General features: G+C 42.5%; 1 protein-coding gene across 2 annotated transcripts in view; it reads left to right on the top strand.

Annotated features, from left to right (window-relative positions):
• The window catches only part of ROR1 (receptor tyrosine kinase like orphan receptor 1), a 170,961-nt gene extending 158,790 nt beyond the window's left edge, over nt 1–12,171 (top strand). For both annotated transcript variants that reach the window (XM_049809422.1, XM_049809421.1), the window contains 3 exons: nt 477–722; nt 5,025–5,236; nt 9,174–12,171. In XM_049809422.1, the coding sequence (XP_049665379.1) occupies nt 477–722; nt 5,025–5,236; nt 9,174–10,598 (1,883 nt within the window). In that variant the 3' untranslated portion in view covers nt 10,599–12,171. The remainder of the gene's footprint in view (nt 1–476; nt 723–5,024; nt 5,237–9,173) is intronic.
• The last annotated feature ends 1,884 nt before the right edge of the window (nt 12,172–14,055 follow it).

Here is a 14,055-nt window from a genome sequence, read left to right as displayed (position 1 = left end):
TGTCCCTGCCTAATACAGCCTAATTTCAGGCATCGGCTGAGCTCACTCTTTGAACACGCTGGGCTGCAGCCTGTTCACAACCCTTATACATCTGAATAGTCAAATATAAAACGTGGCTCCCACAAATTCTCCACCTTCATATGAAAATAATGGCTGCAATTCAGGTTCCCACTGTAGTTTTTACTTCTTTTGTGTATCTTATATTAAAAACGCTTGGCATAAGCTGTTTTCATTACAGAAGCATAAGCTTTAAATCCTCCCAGGAATGTGAATGCAAAGCAGGCCCTGCGTTACAGCCGCAGCAAATTGGGAGCCCGTGCTCCCAAACTGGGTTTCCCGGCCCCGGGCCAGCAGCAGCGCGCCAGGGCTGGGGGATGCCGGCAGCTCGCCGCCCCCGGGTGCTGCGGCCATCCGCCTTGCCGCCACCAACTATTGCTTTGGCTTATTTTTTTTTTTCAATTTTTTTTTTTTTTCAGATCACAAATGCTACAACAGCACAGGAGTAGATTACCGGGGGACGGTGAGCGTGACCAGGTCGGGGCGGCAGTGCCAGCCGTGGAACTCGCAGTACCCCCACACCCACACCTTCACCGCCATCAGGTACCCCGAGCTCAACGGGGGTCACTCCTACTGCCGCAACCCGGGGAACCAGAAGGACGCCCCGTGGTGCTTCACCTTAGATGAGAACTTTAAGTCTGAGCTTTGTGACGTCCCGGCATGTGGTAATTACTGACCTTTTTTCTGTTTCTTTTTGGAACAAAAAGGGGAACCGTTTTGGCACATCCATACAGCCGTCCTGCAAAACAGGAGCTGTGCGCAAAGTGTCTTTTTTGAATCCCTGAAAAGAGAGCTGTAGGAAAGGCTAACTACAGCGTTTGTAGCTAAAGCCGCAACATCCCTGCTCCAAGGAGACACTCGAGCACTTACCACCCATGCAGCTGGCAAAGTAGCGGCATGAAAATATTTTAGTAGGGAATACCTGAGCACTCGCCAAAAGGTGATGAAGCAGCAGTGTGTTGCCAGCCCAAGCGTCCTGGGCTTTCCAGATTGCCATTACGATCAGTACAATTCTGTAGTCCAAGTTACATTGGATCACAGAAGTGGTACTGTTGACACTGATCCACAAAGTGGTTATAAAACATTCTCCATTTTGCTTGGTTTATTAATAGCCATTTTAATAAAGGCAAACCTTGCTTAACAGAGCTCAGGCCTCGTTTAAAAAATAGAGATGATCTTGCCAGATCCTCTTAGCTGTATTTTAGGTTTCTGTTTACAGAAGTGCCCTGGCTGCATTTTGGTCTTGCAAAATGAACAAAAATGGAGATTCAGCTCTCATTTTATTCTGCTTTTCTGAGACCCAGGGGAAGTGGATGAAGACCGGAAGAAATGGTTCCTAATTGTTTTATCTGCATTTAGAAATAACAAAATTGATAGCATGCCAAGAAAAAAATAGCGCTATTTGCATGGACATGCCAGAAATGCACCCAGAAATGTTCTGGAAATTCACGGTACAAAGTTTCACACAAAATTTTATGTTGCCTACAAGTTGTCACAGTAACATTACCTTTCCCCTTGGAAAGGAGATACCTTTTGATGTTACTGTTCGATAGCCAGAACCAAATTAAATTATTTCTGGTTATGGTTATGAACATTCCTGCAGTGAGACATGTTCTGAGCCTGCTCCAAAGTCTTTTTCAATTAATGGAAAGATGGGAATCGATGCCAAAATGGGATCTAAATTATGTTCTTACTGAAAGAGTAGATCAGGGGAAAAGCAGACAGTCTGGGCTATATCATGTGCATCTGAAACCCTCTCTAACATTCATATATGCTTCTTAGAGTTCTGTATCTCTTTTGCTATTATTTCAGTGCATTTAACTTCAGTTATTTTGCTTGTTAATTAGGCCCAGTGGTAGACTGTCTACGCAAGAATAGGTCAGTCTGTATAAACGGTCCTGAAGATCTTTTTCAGTCCTTCAGTACAAAAATCTGGATCAGCAGGACTCCCCTTAGCATACTGCTGGCTCTTAGCTCTCCACCCCGGGAGCGGACGCCTGGGCGAGGGGACGTAGCTCAGCCCCAGGGGGTTTGGGCAGTTCGGTTTGGGCAAGCTCAGGGGTCTCTGCGTGTCCACCGCCAGCGATGCCGTTGAGCTTTCTGTATTCCACTGCCCTGCCACCGTACGACCTTTGAGCTGTGTGCATTTTGTGTTTTCCACAACTTCTGGATAATTGGGTAATTAAGAGTTGGTGGGGGGGCTGCTTGCCAGGGCCCCTCTAGATGGGCTCTGAGATCCCAGGACTGGCTCAGTCTTTTGATCTGAAATAGCTGAAAGCGGGATGCTTTTGGACGTGTTGCAAAAGTCTCCGATTTGAACTTTTTACTAGATAATAAATGAGATAGGCTGGCTGGCTTGAAGAATTCCTGACAAGGGTTTTAATTACCTCTTACCACTGCCTTAAATGGTAGTCACTGTACAGCTGGGTTATATGGCATTATTATTCTAAATACAGACAAATAGAGCTCTATCAGGTGAGTAGTAATTTAATTGTTAAATGCTAATCTGCATATTAAAACCAAAATACCACGTGGGACTTGCATTCTGCTGGTTTTGCACTGGCTGAAAGAGTCATTTCAGGCACATTTTAATAAGTATTGTGCATTCTGCCTCACCAGGACATGCCTAGATGGGAAATGGATTTAATTAGGGTGGCTCCCAAGAAACCTATTAACCTAATGAGGCTTCACAGCAGGGGCTGCTACTTAATAAGAATAATAATTCCCTTTGACTGGAATAGCTCAGGTGATGAACTAGTGGCCAGGTCTCTGTCTGCCTCGTGCTGATGCTTTCTTTTTCTTTCTTCAACTGTATCTTTCAGTTGTCTCACAAGCTGCAGTAGATTCATTTCGTAAAAGTTTGTCAGCCTGACTATAGGAAGATATGAAACATGGAGTAATTCAAGCATGAGGCTTAGCAAAGACCAATGTAAGAAGGTTTTGAGGGAGAGGGGAAAGGCACTGATTGTGTGTCCGTGCTCAACGGCAGCAGCTCACGAAGGAAACCCACAGTGGGTTCACGCTGTAGAGCTGGATGTTCACTGAAGACAGGGTGAGAGCACACACCGCCCTTCTGTTGGGCACGGGGAGACTGTAAGGGGGACGGTGCTTTGGCGCTCTCTTGTTTCCCAAAGGCCGTAGAGATATTTGGACTCTCTCTCCTCTCAGTTAAAAACCAGATGGCACAACTTAATCTAAAAAGAATGGTCAAAAAGGAGCGTGGGGGGGAGCAGAAGGACAGCGCAAGCCTGTAAGAGGAGAGGGGTTATGCAAAGTGACATCCAGAACCATTTGAACTTTGCCTCTGTCACAATTTGAGTCAGACCCAAGCCTCAGATCAAGTTCATGTTTAATTAAGCGCATAAAAGATATCTGTGTGGGCCGCTAAGCACGTCTAAAAATCCAGCCTGGAAAACAGAGACAAACAAACTGAAATGACCCTGTAGGAATAATAAAACATCCCCCGTTCTGCCAGAATCCACTAAGCCTGATGCTGCCGCAGACGTTCACCATCTCCCTCGGAAACAACCAGGCTACGGCCACCGGTCTTGCAGCTCAAGGTGATCCTCAAAGTTCCCGGGGTACCCCCTAGTTAGTGTGTTAATCCGTGCGTAATTATGCCCTAAATTTTGTGAATGCTCCTGGAAATACCAGAGCAAAGCAGGCTTCAGCGTCCCTGTGCTGAGAGCGGTCCGGCTGGAAGGCACGTCCTTGTCAACGCAAGCGGGTGCTGCATGAACGTGAGGACGTGAGCTCCTTCCAGAGCCTCCCTCTCCTCTCCCTCTGCACCTTTCCTCTAAGCAACATGCCCTGTGAAACCAGAGCCAGCTGGAGGGAGGTGAGTGTCTGATGGCCCAGCTCTGCCTTGCTGGGCAGCGGTAGAAGAGGGGTTTGTGTTTCTAAAATTAATCACTCGCTGCTTGGCTGTGAAGAGCTGCGTGCTGAGGGGGCAAATATTGCGGCTAGCATGCGTACTATTTTAAATAAACCAGCCTCCCAACCTCTTCCGGATCCTTCCTTTTTTATCCATGCTCTAGCTTTCCTTTCAACTATCATTGCTGTGTCCTTTGTGCCAGCATTTGCCACCCTGCTCTGATGACGCACTATTAGTATATAGTTGGTAGAGGGGTGGGTTTTCCCATTAGCCCGTTAATCCTATTAAGACCAAGTCCTCAGTATGTAAGATTTTTTTTTTTAAGATTATGCTGCAGCTTTTGTCTGTGTTCAGACTTTTTGAACCCCTTTCCTGACTTCCCGGGGTAAAAACCAGGACTGTTCTCTCTCTTTCTTGCCATTTCCATGCATCTCCTCCCATCTCCCAGGTGTTCTCCATTTCTTCAGCTCTAGAGTCCCTAATCCTCCTGCTCCTGCACCTAAAACTAACAAGAAAATAAGTTTTCAGTTGCACATGTTGTTTGTTCCAGTGCCCTGGGTGGGCACACAAGTGCTTTGGCCAATGCTAGGAGATGTTGGAAATCTGGAGGCTGGAAATAAATAGGGGGGTACAACTATCCTTAAAGCTCCCCACATTTTTGTTGGATTAAGGAAACTATGGCACCAAAACCTAATACACATATTAAAATAAGGAGTCCCTAATTCCACCAGAGCCTTTCTTCCATAAGATATTTTAGAAATTAACTTTTCTGTGGACCTGTATTAGACCGTTACTTCATTTCACCCCAAGCAACAGCCACCTCACAGTAATCAGCTATTTCATGACCATAAGTAGGTTTGAACTGACATGCTGCAGGGAAATTGTTCCTGGCCATTCTGTGTTCTTACAGAAATGTTACTCAACAAAATTAATTGCTCAGTTAATATTAAGGAAATAAAACAGCATTCAAGGCGGATTGCAGTAGTATTACCTGGATGTTTTATTCTTCTTAACACTTTTACTTGACCCAGGTATATATTTGACTCTGTGCGATACTTCATTCGTTGTTTTGGGTTCTTTTTTTCTGAACCAGATTATAAGGATTCCAAGGAAAAGAATAAAATGGAAATTCTGTATATCCTGGTGCCGAGCGTTACTATTCCCCTGGCCATAGCCTTACTCTTCTTCTTCATCTGCATCTGCCGCAACAATCAGAAGTCATCCTCCCCCCCTGTTCAAAGACAGCCTAAACATGTAAGAGGACAAAATGTGGAGATGTCAATGCTCAACGCCTATAAACCAAAGGTAATCTCTCATTTCTGCTTCGACATTTGCTGTCTGTAAAGGCAGGGAATGAAATGCTTTGATCAACTCAGCACTGAAACATTAAGCTGATTTCCAACTTGCAGTTTCTGCTGGTGCCTTTAGCTGTAATTTTTGTAACGACTTTTCTCGATGGCAGCATAGCAAGTGTGCTGGACCTGTGGAGGCAATTCCTGTGTGTCCATGTATCTGGATAAATAGGAGCTAGAGGTTTTTTGTAATAAAGAAAGCGACCCGGTACTGAAGCATCTCTAAATTGCCTCATTTAAGTTAGAAAGTAGTGCAGATAAAGATGAGATTCAGCATTTTCTCGAGAGTTTTTTCGTGGGTCTGCTGTAGTCATATGTCATCTTTCTCTTAGCTGAAATCACTTTGGAAAGATTTGTTCCTTGTTTTTTCAGGCTTACCCATTCTCTCAGTTAAAAACAGAAATTACCAAAACAGAGCCCCAAAAATCTGCCCACGGTTCTGGCCAGCACAGCTGATGCATAGCGACTCTTGTTGGTGTTATTGTTTTGCTTCACTGTAGTCCCAGGTTAATGAAGCATTTTTAAAAATCATTTCAGATTTCAGGGTGATTAACCTTGAGCTCCTTGTTTATTGGCAGGGCAGCCGATTTGCAAACCTGTATGGATCACCCGTTTCAGGGCTGTAACTGCCTTCTGCCACCTACAGGCAAAATGATGCCCTGGAAAGAGTTATTTGCCTTGTTTTTCATACCATGCCAATTCTCTTCAACAACTCGATGGAGATTGTTCTTTTGAAGCATTTCAGAGTGAAAATCAGTAGCTACAAGTAATTAGAATAGAACCTGTGTCGGCTGTAGTATCTGAAGCAGTGAAGCCTGCCTTTGAGTAAGCTGTTATTTTTGTTAGAAAATGACATAGCAAAATGAATCCAAATTCTGATTTTATTGAGTTTCAGCAGTGTGAACTCTAACCTTCAAATATCGCTGCTGTAGCTGTTCTTTCAGCAGAGCAGAGCTAATCACTCAGCATCAGGAAATGTTACACTTGTATTTCAGGAGCTGTGTTCTTCATCTCTGAATAAATTCTGGATTAGTTTTCGTCTTAAGTTCAGTAAAGCAGCTATGGGATACCGCTGTTGCTTGCTCTTAAATGTCAAGTTTATAGAATTAGGTTATAAAGAGTGAATTGCGGCAGCCTAGGGACAATTACCTCAGTAGCTGTGTTCCATGAGATAGGGGTAGTACGCTACAAGGGGCAGGGATGGATGGAGCTGTGCCACCCAGGCACTACTTGCTCTTTTGGGGGTGCTGCCCCCTGTGTCTGTGGAGCTGCAGCCTCAGGGCGGCAGGGACGGACACAGAAAGTTGTTACAGAGGAAAATTCCACCTCACCACCAGCTCACAGAAAGAGTAGGAGAGTCTTTTTAAGTCAGCGATAAAAGTAAACCCGCTGTGCAGCTGTGCTGGAAAACGCAGTGCCGCTTTTGCCCATTAGTAATACAAACTGCATACAGAGATGTTTTTACACGGCGTAATGCTAACACTAGGATTCCTGTTTTAAATAGTGTTGCAGGCACTGGGTGCTGCTGTCATGGTGCCAGCAGGACTGTTGTGCGGGGTATCTGTTCGAGGTGGTCAGACAGAGTCTGGTCTATTGTTATATTTTAACTCCCCAGTCCCTCACACACTGGCCCAGTGAATTTATCTTGATTTTCCTTGAAAATTCTTCATTTCGGCTTTCATGTACATCTTAGAGTAGCTGTATATCAAAATGTTGGTAAGCGTACAGAAGCCACTTAATTAGGTAAGTGTCAAAACTACATCTTGCATCCAACTTCCGTGGAATAGTTTGGTAAATTTGGATTTGCTTCTTGGTCCCTGCCCTACTAGATCGTTGGGGTACGATCCTGACTAAACTGAAGATAATGGGAATGTCAGCATCATTTTAATGAGGTCACCATTTCCACCTGGACTGCTGACGCACCGATGCCTTACGCACGCAACATAGGAAAGCAACTTGCCCAGAAATGTTTGCAAATACAGACTGCGCTGTTTTCTTTTTATGTTCAAAGTACATGCTGCAAAAAGCTTTCCATCTTCTTTATGCTAATTCTCTGTTTTCCCACTGGGAGACCCAGCTCTCCCTGTCTCAAATGTTTTGATTGCCTTTCAAACAAAATTTTAAAAGAAAGGAAGTAGAATCCTATTTTTCAGTATTGCATCCAGTATTAACGGCAACGTTGGGTTGCCACGCTTAGGTTTCGAGCTCCAACTGAGGTAGATGTGTGTTTGCTCATACAAATAAAAAAGTTAGCATTTCGTCCAAAAGCCTGTTTCAGTTTTAAGGGATTTTAATTGCCTTCAAAAAATATAATAAACTAAGCTGGTCTTGTCGTTCACCTAATGGAAGGAGCCGATAAAGAGATAGAGGCGGTGGGCTTCACTCTTACTGCTCTCCCTTTGTACTCGGTTTACTTTGGCGTGTTGCCTCATATGTATTTTACACTTCTTTACATTTTGTACACCGATGTATGACAAATACTTGTCAAACACAAACTAAGCAGATTTATAACCGCTTAACTTGAAATGAGCCCTTCCTGCCAAAACTTTATGACTTCATTTTCTTTCATAGTTTTCCACTATGTTGGTTCAAACAGACGAACCCAGCCTCAGGTCAGACAGAGGTCATTTCACTTTCATTACTAAAATATAATTTACAATATGCCAGACCTAAACAAGTTTTAGCCTAAAGGATTTGTATAATATAAACCATCTGTTCCTCAACAATATAGCTAATTTCCTGCCATCACCGTACAGTCTACTGGCTGCCTGCTTGAATGGCTTTATTATTATTATTATTATTATCATCATCATCATCATTACTGTTGCTGTTACTATTACTATTAATGCAGTATTTGTCTAAAAGTCATAAGTGGCCAATATGATTAGAATTCATTTATTCTAAAATGTCATTTTTAAATGACTTTTTTAAAATGTCAGTTGTTTTCCTATATTGCCACTGTAAAGCTGCCCTTATATTATTTCAGGAATGCAACTCCTAATGTTTACAGTAATTTATGAAACATAGATCCCAAACTCATTTAGCCTTAAATGACTACCTGTAGCTATACTGAGGAGCCTTAATGAGCGGGTTTGGGTGTAGGTGTTACATGTGGAAGTTAACGTCTGAAAAGAATACAATTTTTTATGGCCTAAGAGTGAATATATGCACCCAGAATAACAGCAGAGTTTTAAAAAAGTTTGGCTTTCTTCTCGACCACTATCTCATTTTTCCAGCTGACTCTGTCCTGCACGTTTCAGGATTGAACATTCAGTCAAGCATGAACAGAGGTAGTCTCTGCTGCACATTGAACGGTTAATAGCAAAGTCGAGAAAGATTGGCTACAAGGACATAGTTTTTTAAAAAAAGTTTTCTGCTAAAACTTTAGGCCCTGGCCCAGAAAACACTTCAGCATGTACTTACTTTAAGTATGTGAATTGCCTCAATTCCTGAAATTAGTCAGATTCAATTTTAAGTATATAAATGCCCAAGCCCAAGTATATAAATGCCTTTGCTGAAATGCTGTTGGTTCCAGCATATATTTAGATCTAATGCTTACTACTTATCTGATCTTGTGTAGAGCATAAAAAGTAATTCTAAATTAAGTTTGGGAGCAGGGCGCACAAAGATTAGATGGCACGCTGCTCTGGGCTTTGCCGGTGTTGGGATACTGGTGTCCCTCAGGCCGTATCTGGCCCGGGGTGGATGCCGTTGCACCAGTTCACCAGTCTCACAGGGCTGAGCAGGATCGTTGCCAATGGGTATTTGGCCCAGGGAGTTCCTGTGTCAGTCTGCTTGGCTTTCAGACGTCCTGTGCGAAAAGATCTTTTACTTAACAATACGTTTTCAGTCCTGTTTTTCTGACGTGTTTGCTGTCGTTTCTTTAACAGAGTAAGGCTAAGGAGTTGCCGCTGTCTGCTGTTCGTTTCATGGAAGAACTGGGTGAATGTGCTTTCGGCAAGATCTATAAGGGACATCTCTACCTTCCAGGCATGGATCACGCTCAGCTCGTTGCTATCAAGACACTAAAAGACTTTAACAACCCCCAGCAGTGGGCAGAGTTCCAGCAAGAAGCATCGCTCATGGCCGAGCTCCATCACCCTAACATCGTTTGCCTCTTAGGTGTTGTGACCCAGGAGCAACCTGTCTGCATGCTTTTCGAGTACATGAACCAAGGAGACCTGCATGAGTTTCTCATCATGCGATCGCCGCATTCGGATGTTGGGTGCAGCAGCGATGAGGATGGGACTGTAAAGTCCAGCCTGGACCATGGGGATTTCCTGCATATTGCAGTCCAGATTGCAGCAGGGATGGAGTACTTATCAAGTCATTTTTTTGTCCATAAAGATCTCGCCGCTCGTAACATTTTAATTGGAGAACAACTTCACGTGAAGATTTCAGACCTTGGACTCTCGAGAGAAATCTACTCGGCAGATTATTACAGAGTTCAAAACAAGTCTCTCTTGCCAATTCGCTGGATGCCACCGGAGGCGATTATGTACGGCAAGTTCTCTTCCGATTCAGATATTTGGTCATTTGGAGTTGTTCTATGGGAAATATTCAGCTTTGGACTTCAACCGTATTATGGATTTAGTAATCAAGAAGTCATAGAGATGATCAGGAAAAGACAACTGCTGCCATGCTCTGAAGACTGTCCTCCCAGAATGTATAGCCTGATGACAGAGTGCTGGCACGATCTGCCATCCCGGAGGCCACGATTTAAAGAAATCCATGCCAGGCTGCGCTCATGGGAGGGTCTTTCAAGTCACACTAGTTCTACTACCCCCTCCGGTGGGAACGCCACCACTCAAACGACTTCCCTCAGCGCAAGTCCAGTTAGTAATCTCAGTAATCCTAGGTACCCTAACTACATGTTTCCAGCACAAGGTATACCACAAGGCCAAATCGCCGGGTTCATCGGACCACCAATACCTCAAAACCAGCGATACATCCCCATCAACGGGTACCCGATTCCACCAGGATACGCTGCTTTCCCAGCTGCCCACTATCAACCGCAAGGTCCGCCCAGGGTAATCCAGCACTGTCCTCCTCCAAAGAGTCGTTCTCCGAGCAGCGCCAGTGGGTCGACCAGCACAGGTCACGTCACTAGTTTGCCGTCTTCGGGATCCAACCAGGAAGCAAATATTCCTTTGCTATCTCATATGTCAATTCCTAGTCATCCAGGGGGAATTGGTATTACGGTTTTTGGAAATAAAACTCAGAAACCATACAAAATTGACTCAAAGCAGTCTTCTCTATTAGGAGACTCCAGCATCCATGGACCTAATGAATCTATGATTTCAGCTGAATTGTAAATAAGCGAGGCCTTTGTAAATATAACTATTTACAATACAAACTAGAAAGTCGTAGAAAAGATTTATATTCAAATATTTTATTAAAGATTCTTCTGGTTGTTTAACAGACATTGCAGCAAGTATCTTCTGTGAAGTTTAACTGCTTAACAGGATGGGCAGACTCAACCAGACAAAGATCATTGTGGTATGAATACTCAGCTTTGTCAATGGACACATTGTTTCTTTAAGTGCCACCGACAATTCAAAAAGGGGACGGGGGACTTTTTCTTTTTTTTTTTTTTTTTTTAAATAAAAACATCTTATCATATGCTTTTTCACAGCTTCTTAAACCTCTGATGTGGTTTAAATCACAGAAACTTTTTTATACTGAAAACATATTTTAATATTTGTCTCTTTTTTAGGAGATGCAAATATTCAGAGATCTACTGGGTGTGCAATTTCAGTTCCAATAGCTAGTTAAAATATTTGTAAATTTTGCAGTCAAGGATTATGTTTCAAATATGTGATCTGAGAGCTGAATAAATTACTTCAGGTAGGATTTTGGTCTTTCGTTAAGTTGGGAGTCTGAGTTCAGATTCAGACCAAAAAAAAAAAGTCATTTATATGACAGCACAATAGCTTGAGTTACCAACTTGCAGTCTACAAAAATCATCTGCTATTGGCTGCTAAAGATGGCTGGAGTTCTAAGAAATTGCCTTAAAGGAAATGAAATTAAAGTGTTTTAATTTCAGAACTTGAATCAGCTTATTCAAAGATAACATTTCATAATCTAGTAGTTAAAGCAGAAATTTTATATCCTTTTGTTGCTATGCAACTGTTTAATGGAAAAGCTCCAAACCACAATTTTATATATGACAATCAGTTTTCCCAGGAATATTTATTGTTTCAGATCAATGTGTAATTTCAGTGACTATGGCTCCAGTAACCCTGAAAAAAGGGGAACTCACATTCCATTAGGCAGCAAATCCATTGATAGCAATTTTGTCTGTCAATTCTAATAATGTGAACTAGGGTTAACTTTCACCTTGGAAATATGACATTTGTATAGTTACTAAAAATTCATTCAGGTATAAGCAATCTAGATTATTCATTTGAAACCACTTTAATGAGTTACAAAAGTGCTGTGTACATTACAGTTTTTCACAGACTTTTTTGTACTGAATAGTATTTTTATTGTACACGGAACAAAAACAATCTTTTGCTCAGTTGACAATGTTGTGTAATATGACTTTATTTTTATCTTTTTGCACAAAAGTGTGATAATGTTTTGTACAGCAGAAGTGAAAATACATCTCTGCATTTTATATCTTGGTCTGTTTCTTTTTATTTTTAACCTGATGTAGATGTTCTTGAAATATATTATGGTGATATTCAGCCACTACCTTATACAAATATTTTTCTTTGTTTTCACTGCATGCGTTTAATCACTGTATTACTTGATGATTGATTTATTAATTATGGGCATTTCAATTAGGCAAGCATGAAAATGTAATGAAAAGGCTATTTTATAATTAAGATATGTGCATTTTTGTATTTCACATGCCAGAGATGATATTAAACACTGATTATTTTATGCTGCTGTTTATTAAAACATTGTTTTAACATAAAGATAGCGGTATTTCCTCCGTTTGGTCTAAGATACTTGAAATGTTTCGTATTCGACAGAGCGCTAAAATCTGCTCACTCAGCTCAGGCAGGGCGTCTGCCGAAATGCTCGCTTGAATGAGACACGTGAGTTTTGCGAATAATATTTGCGGACAGATTACTTGGGGTAACATACAGAGGCTTAAAGGAGTATTTTGACTGTGCAAATATTTGCAGAGCACACAAGAGAAGCGGGATGGCGTAACTACCCAGTGAGAATGACGCAGTCTTTGCTGTGATCTCATCGGTGCCGTTTAGCTCCGTACCGAGGGCCAGCATCGCCCTTCCAGCCCCTCGCTTCGGTTTTACGTCCTGCTGCATCGGTCTGAGCTTCCACGGTACGTTGTATTGCGGCAGCACCCAGAGCTGTCAGGCTTCCTCTCCGTTGCACAGGCGTGAAACTGTGCTTGCAGATTAAGAGCAATCAGTAATTACATAGTAAGGACTTTTGAGACTTCTGAGATCCTTTATGAACCCGAGATGCCAGCTTCCATGTGGATTGAGTTTACATCAGGATCGGTAATGAAAATACGTTACTTGTCAGCTAAAATTTAGTTTTGATTGAAGATTCAGACAATAATTACATCTTATTAACTTCTATATCTGCGTCAGGTTATCAGACTCAAATGCTGAAAAATTACTTTTGAACAGACGCGTTTTACAGGAACAGATGAGATGTTTTTCTCTGAGCCACAGCTATTAACATAACCAGGGGCTAGGGAGTTGCTCTTTCTCACTTGGAGCACTCACTTGGCATCTTCTTCAACAGACGGTAACCGTATTGTCGTTCTTGATCCGTCTTTTCTCTCATCTAACTCCTGCATACTTTTTCGAGTGGTTGCACGAGTGCAAACAATTCTTTGGCATCTTAAGCATCAAATGCACTGCGAAGGAAGAAGCTTTTTTTCCCGACCATTTTTCCTATGGCATTTCTTAGCTTGTACCATTAAGGGCTTGAAATTTCAGCAGTGCCAGTTTAAAGACAGTCTGCCACTTAATAAGTATCTGGTTGCAGAAACAGAAGAAACTATATGCAGCCAAACGAGTCCGTGGTCCTTAGGTTATGCTCTTACTGCAAAATCTTCAGTAAAGAACATGATGTAAATGAAGTCAACGGAGAAATAAGAATCTTTGCGCCATAGTTGACGCACAGACATTTCTGCAAAAGCATGGCTGAAAAAGATACTGAGATATCGTGGTCGATGATACCAAAGTATTTGCTCGTCACTGTCAAGCAACAGCCTTCACTGAGTGAATGTGTGAAGAAAATGGAAGTATCTTCAGGAGGCTCTTCTTTCATCTACACGGGCTGGAAAAGACGGACGGGGAACCAGCTCAAGGGACATCGGGACAGATAGTCTCTGCCGGTGGGATGACAAGTGGTGCACGTCCCGTCAGGTCAAATCTGAACATATGAGGCATAATGCCAGAATTCGGTTCAATTCTGTAAAGACAAGCATGAGCCACACTCAAGTCAAACCACCCTCACATCGGTACTATACACACTTAGCTCCCATGGGACTGCCGTCTTACACGGGTAAGCTTAGCTGTGAATTTGCATCCTTAGCTTTAATCGCCCTGATAGGAAAGCAGTAACCTAATACTTAGCGGAGCAGCAATGGGAGTCATAAAATAGTCCCTCACACACTTTGTGGTTTTCTGTTAAAAAAACAGGAGCCACAGTGCAAGCCCACTCACAGCTCAGTTTAGGGTTTTTCCTTTATTTCAAAGTAAGCTGGGTCCTTAAGGTTGAAATATTTTTAGACTCACAGATGTAAACCAGCGCTGAACAATACACCTGAAAACTCTTGCA

Source organism: Accipiter gentilis, chromosome 8 (genome assembly GCF_929443795.1).
Source record: "Accipiter gentilis chromosome 8, bAccGen1.1, whole genome shotgun sequence".
NCBI classification, from domain to species: domain Eukaryota; kingdom Metazoa; phylum Chordata; class Aves; order Accipitriformes; family Accipitridae; genus Astur; species Astur gentilis.
This window is presented reverse-complemented; position numbering and strand designations above follow the sequence as displayed.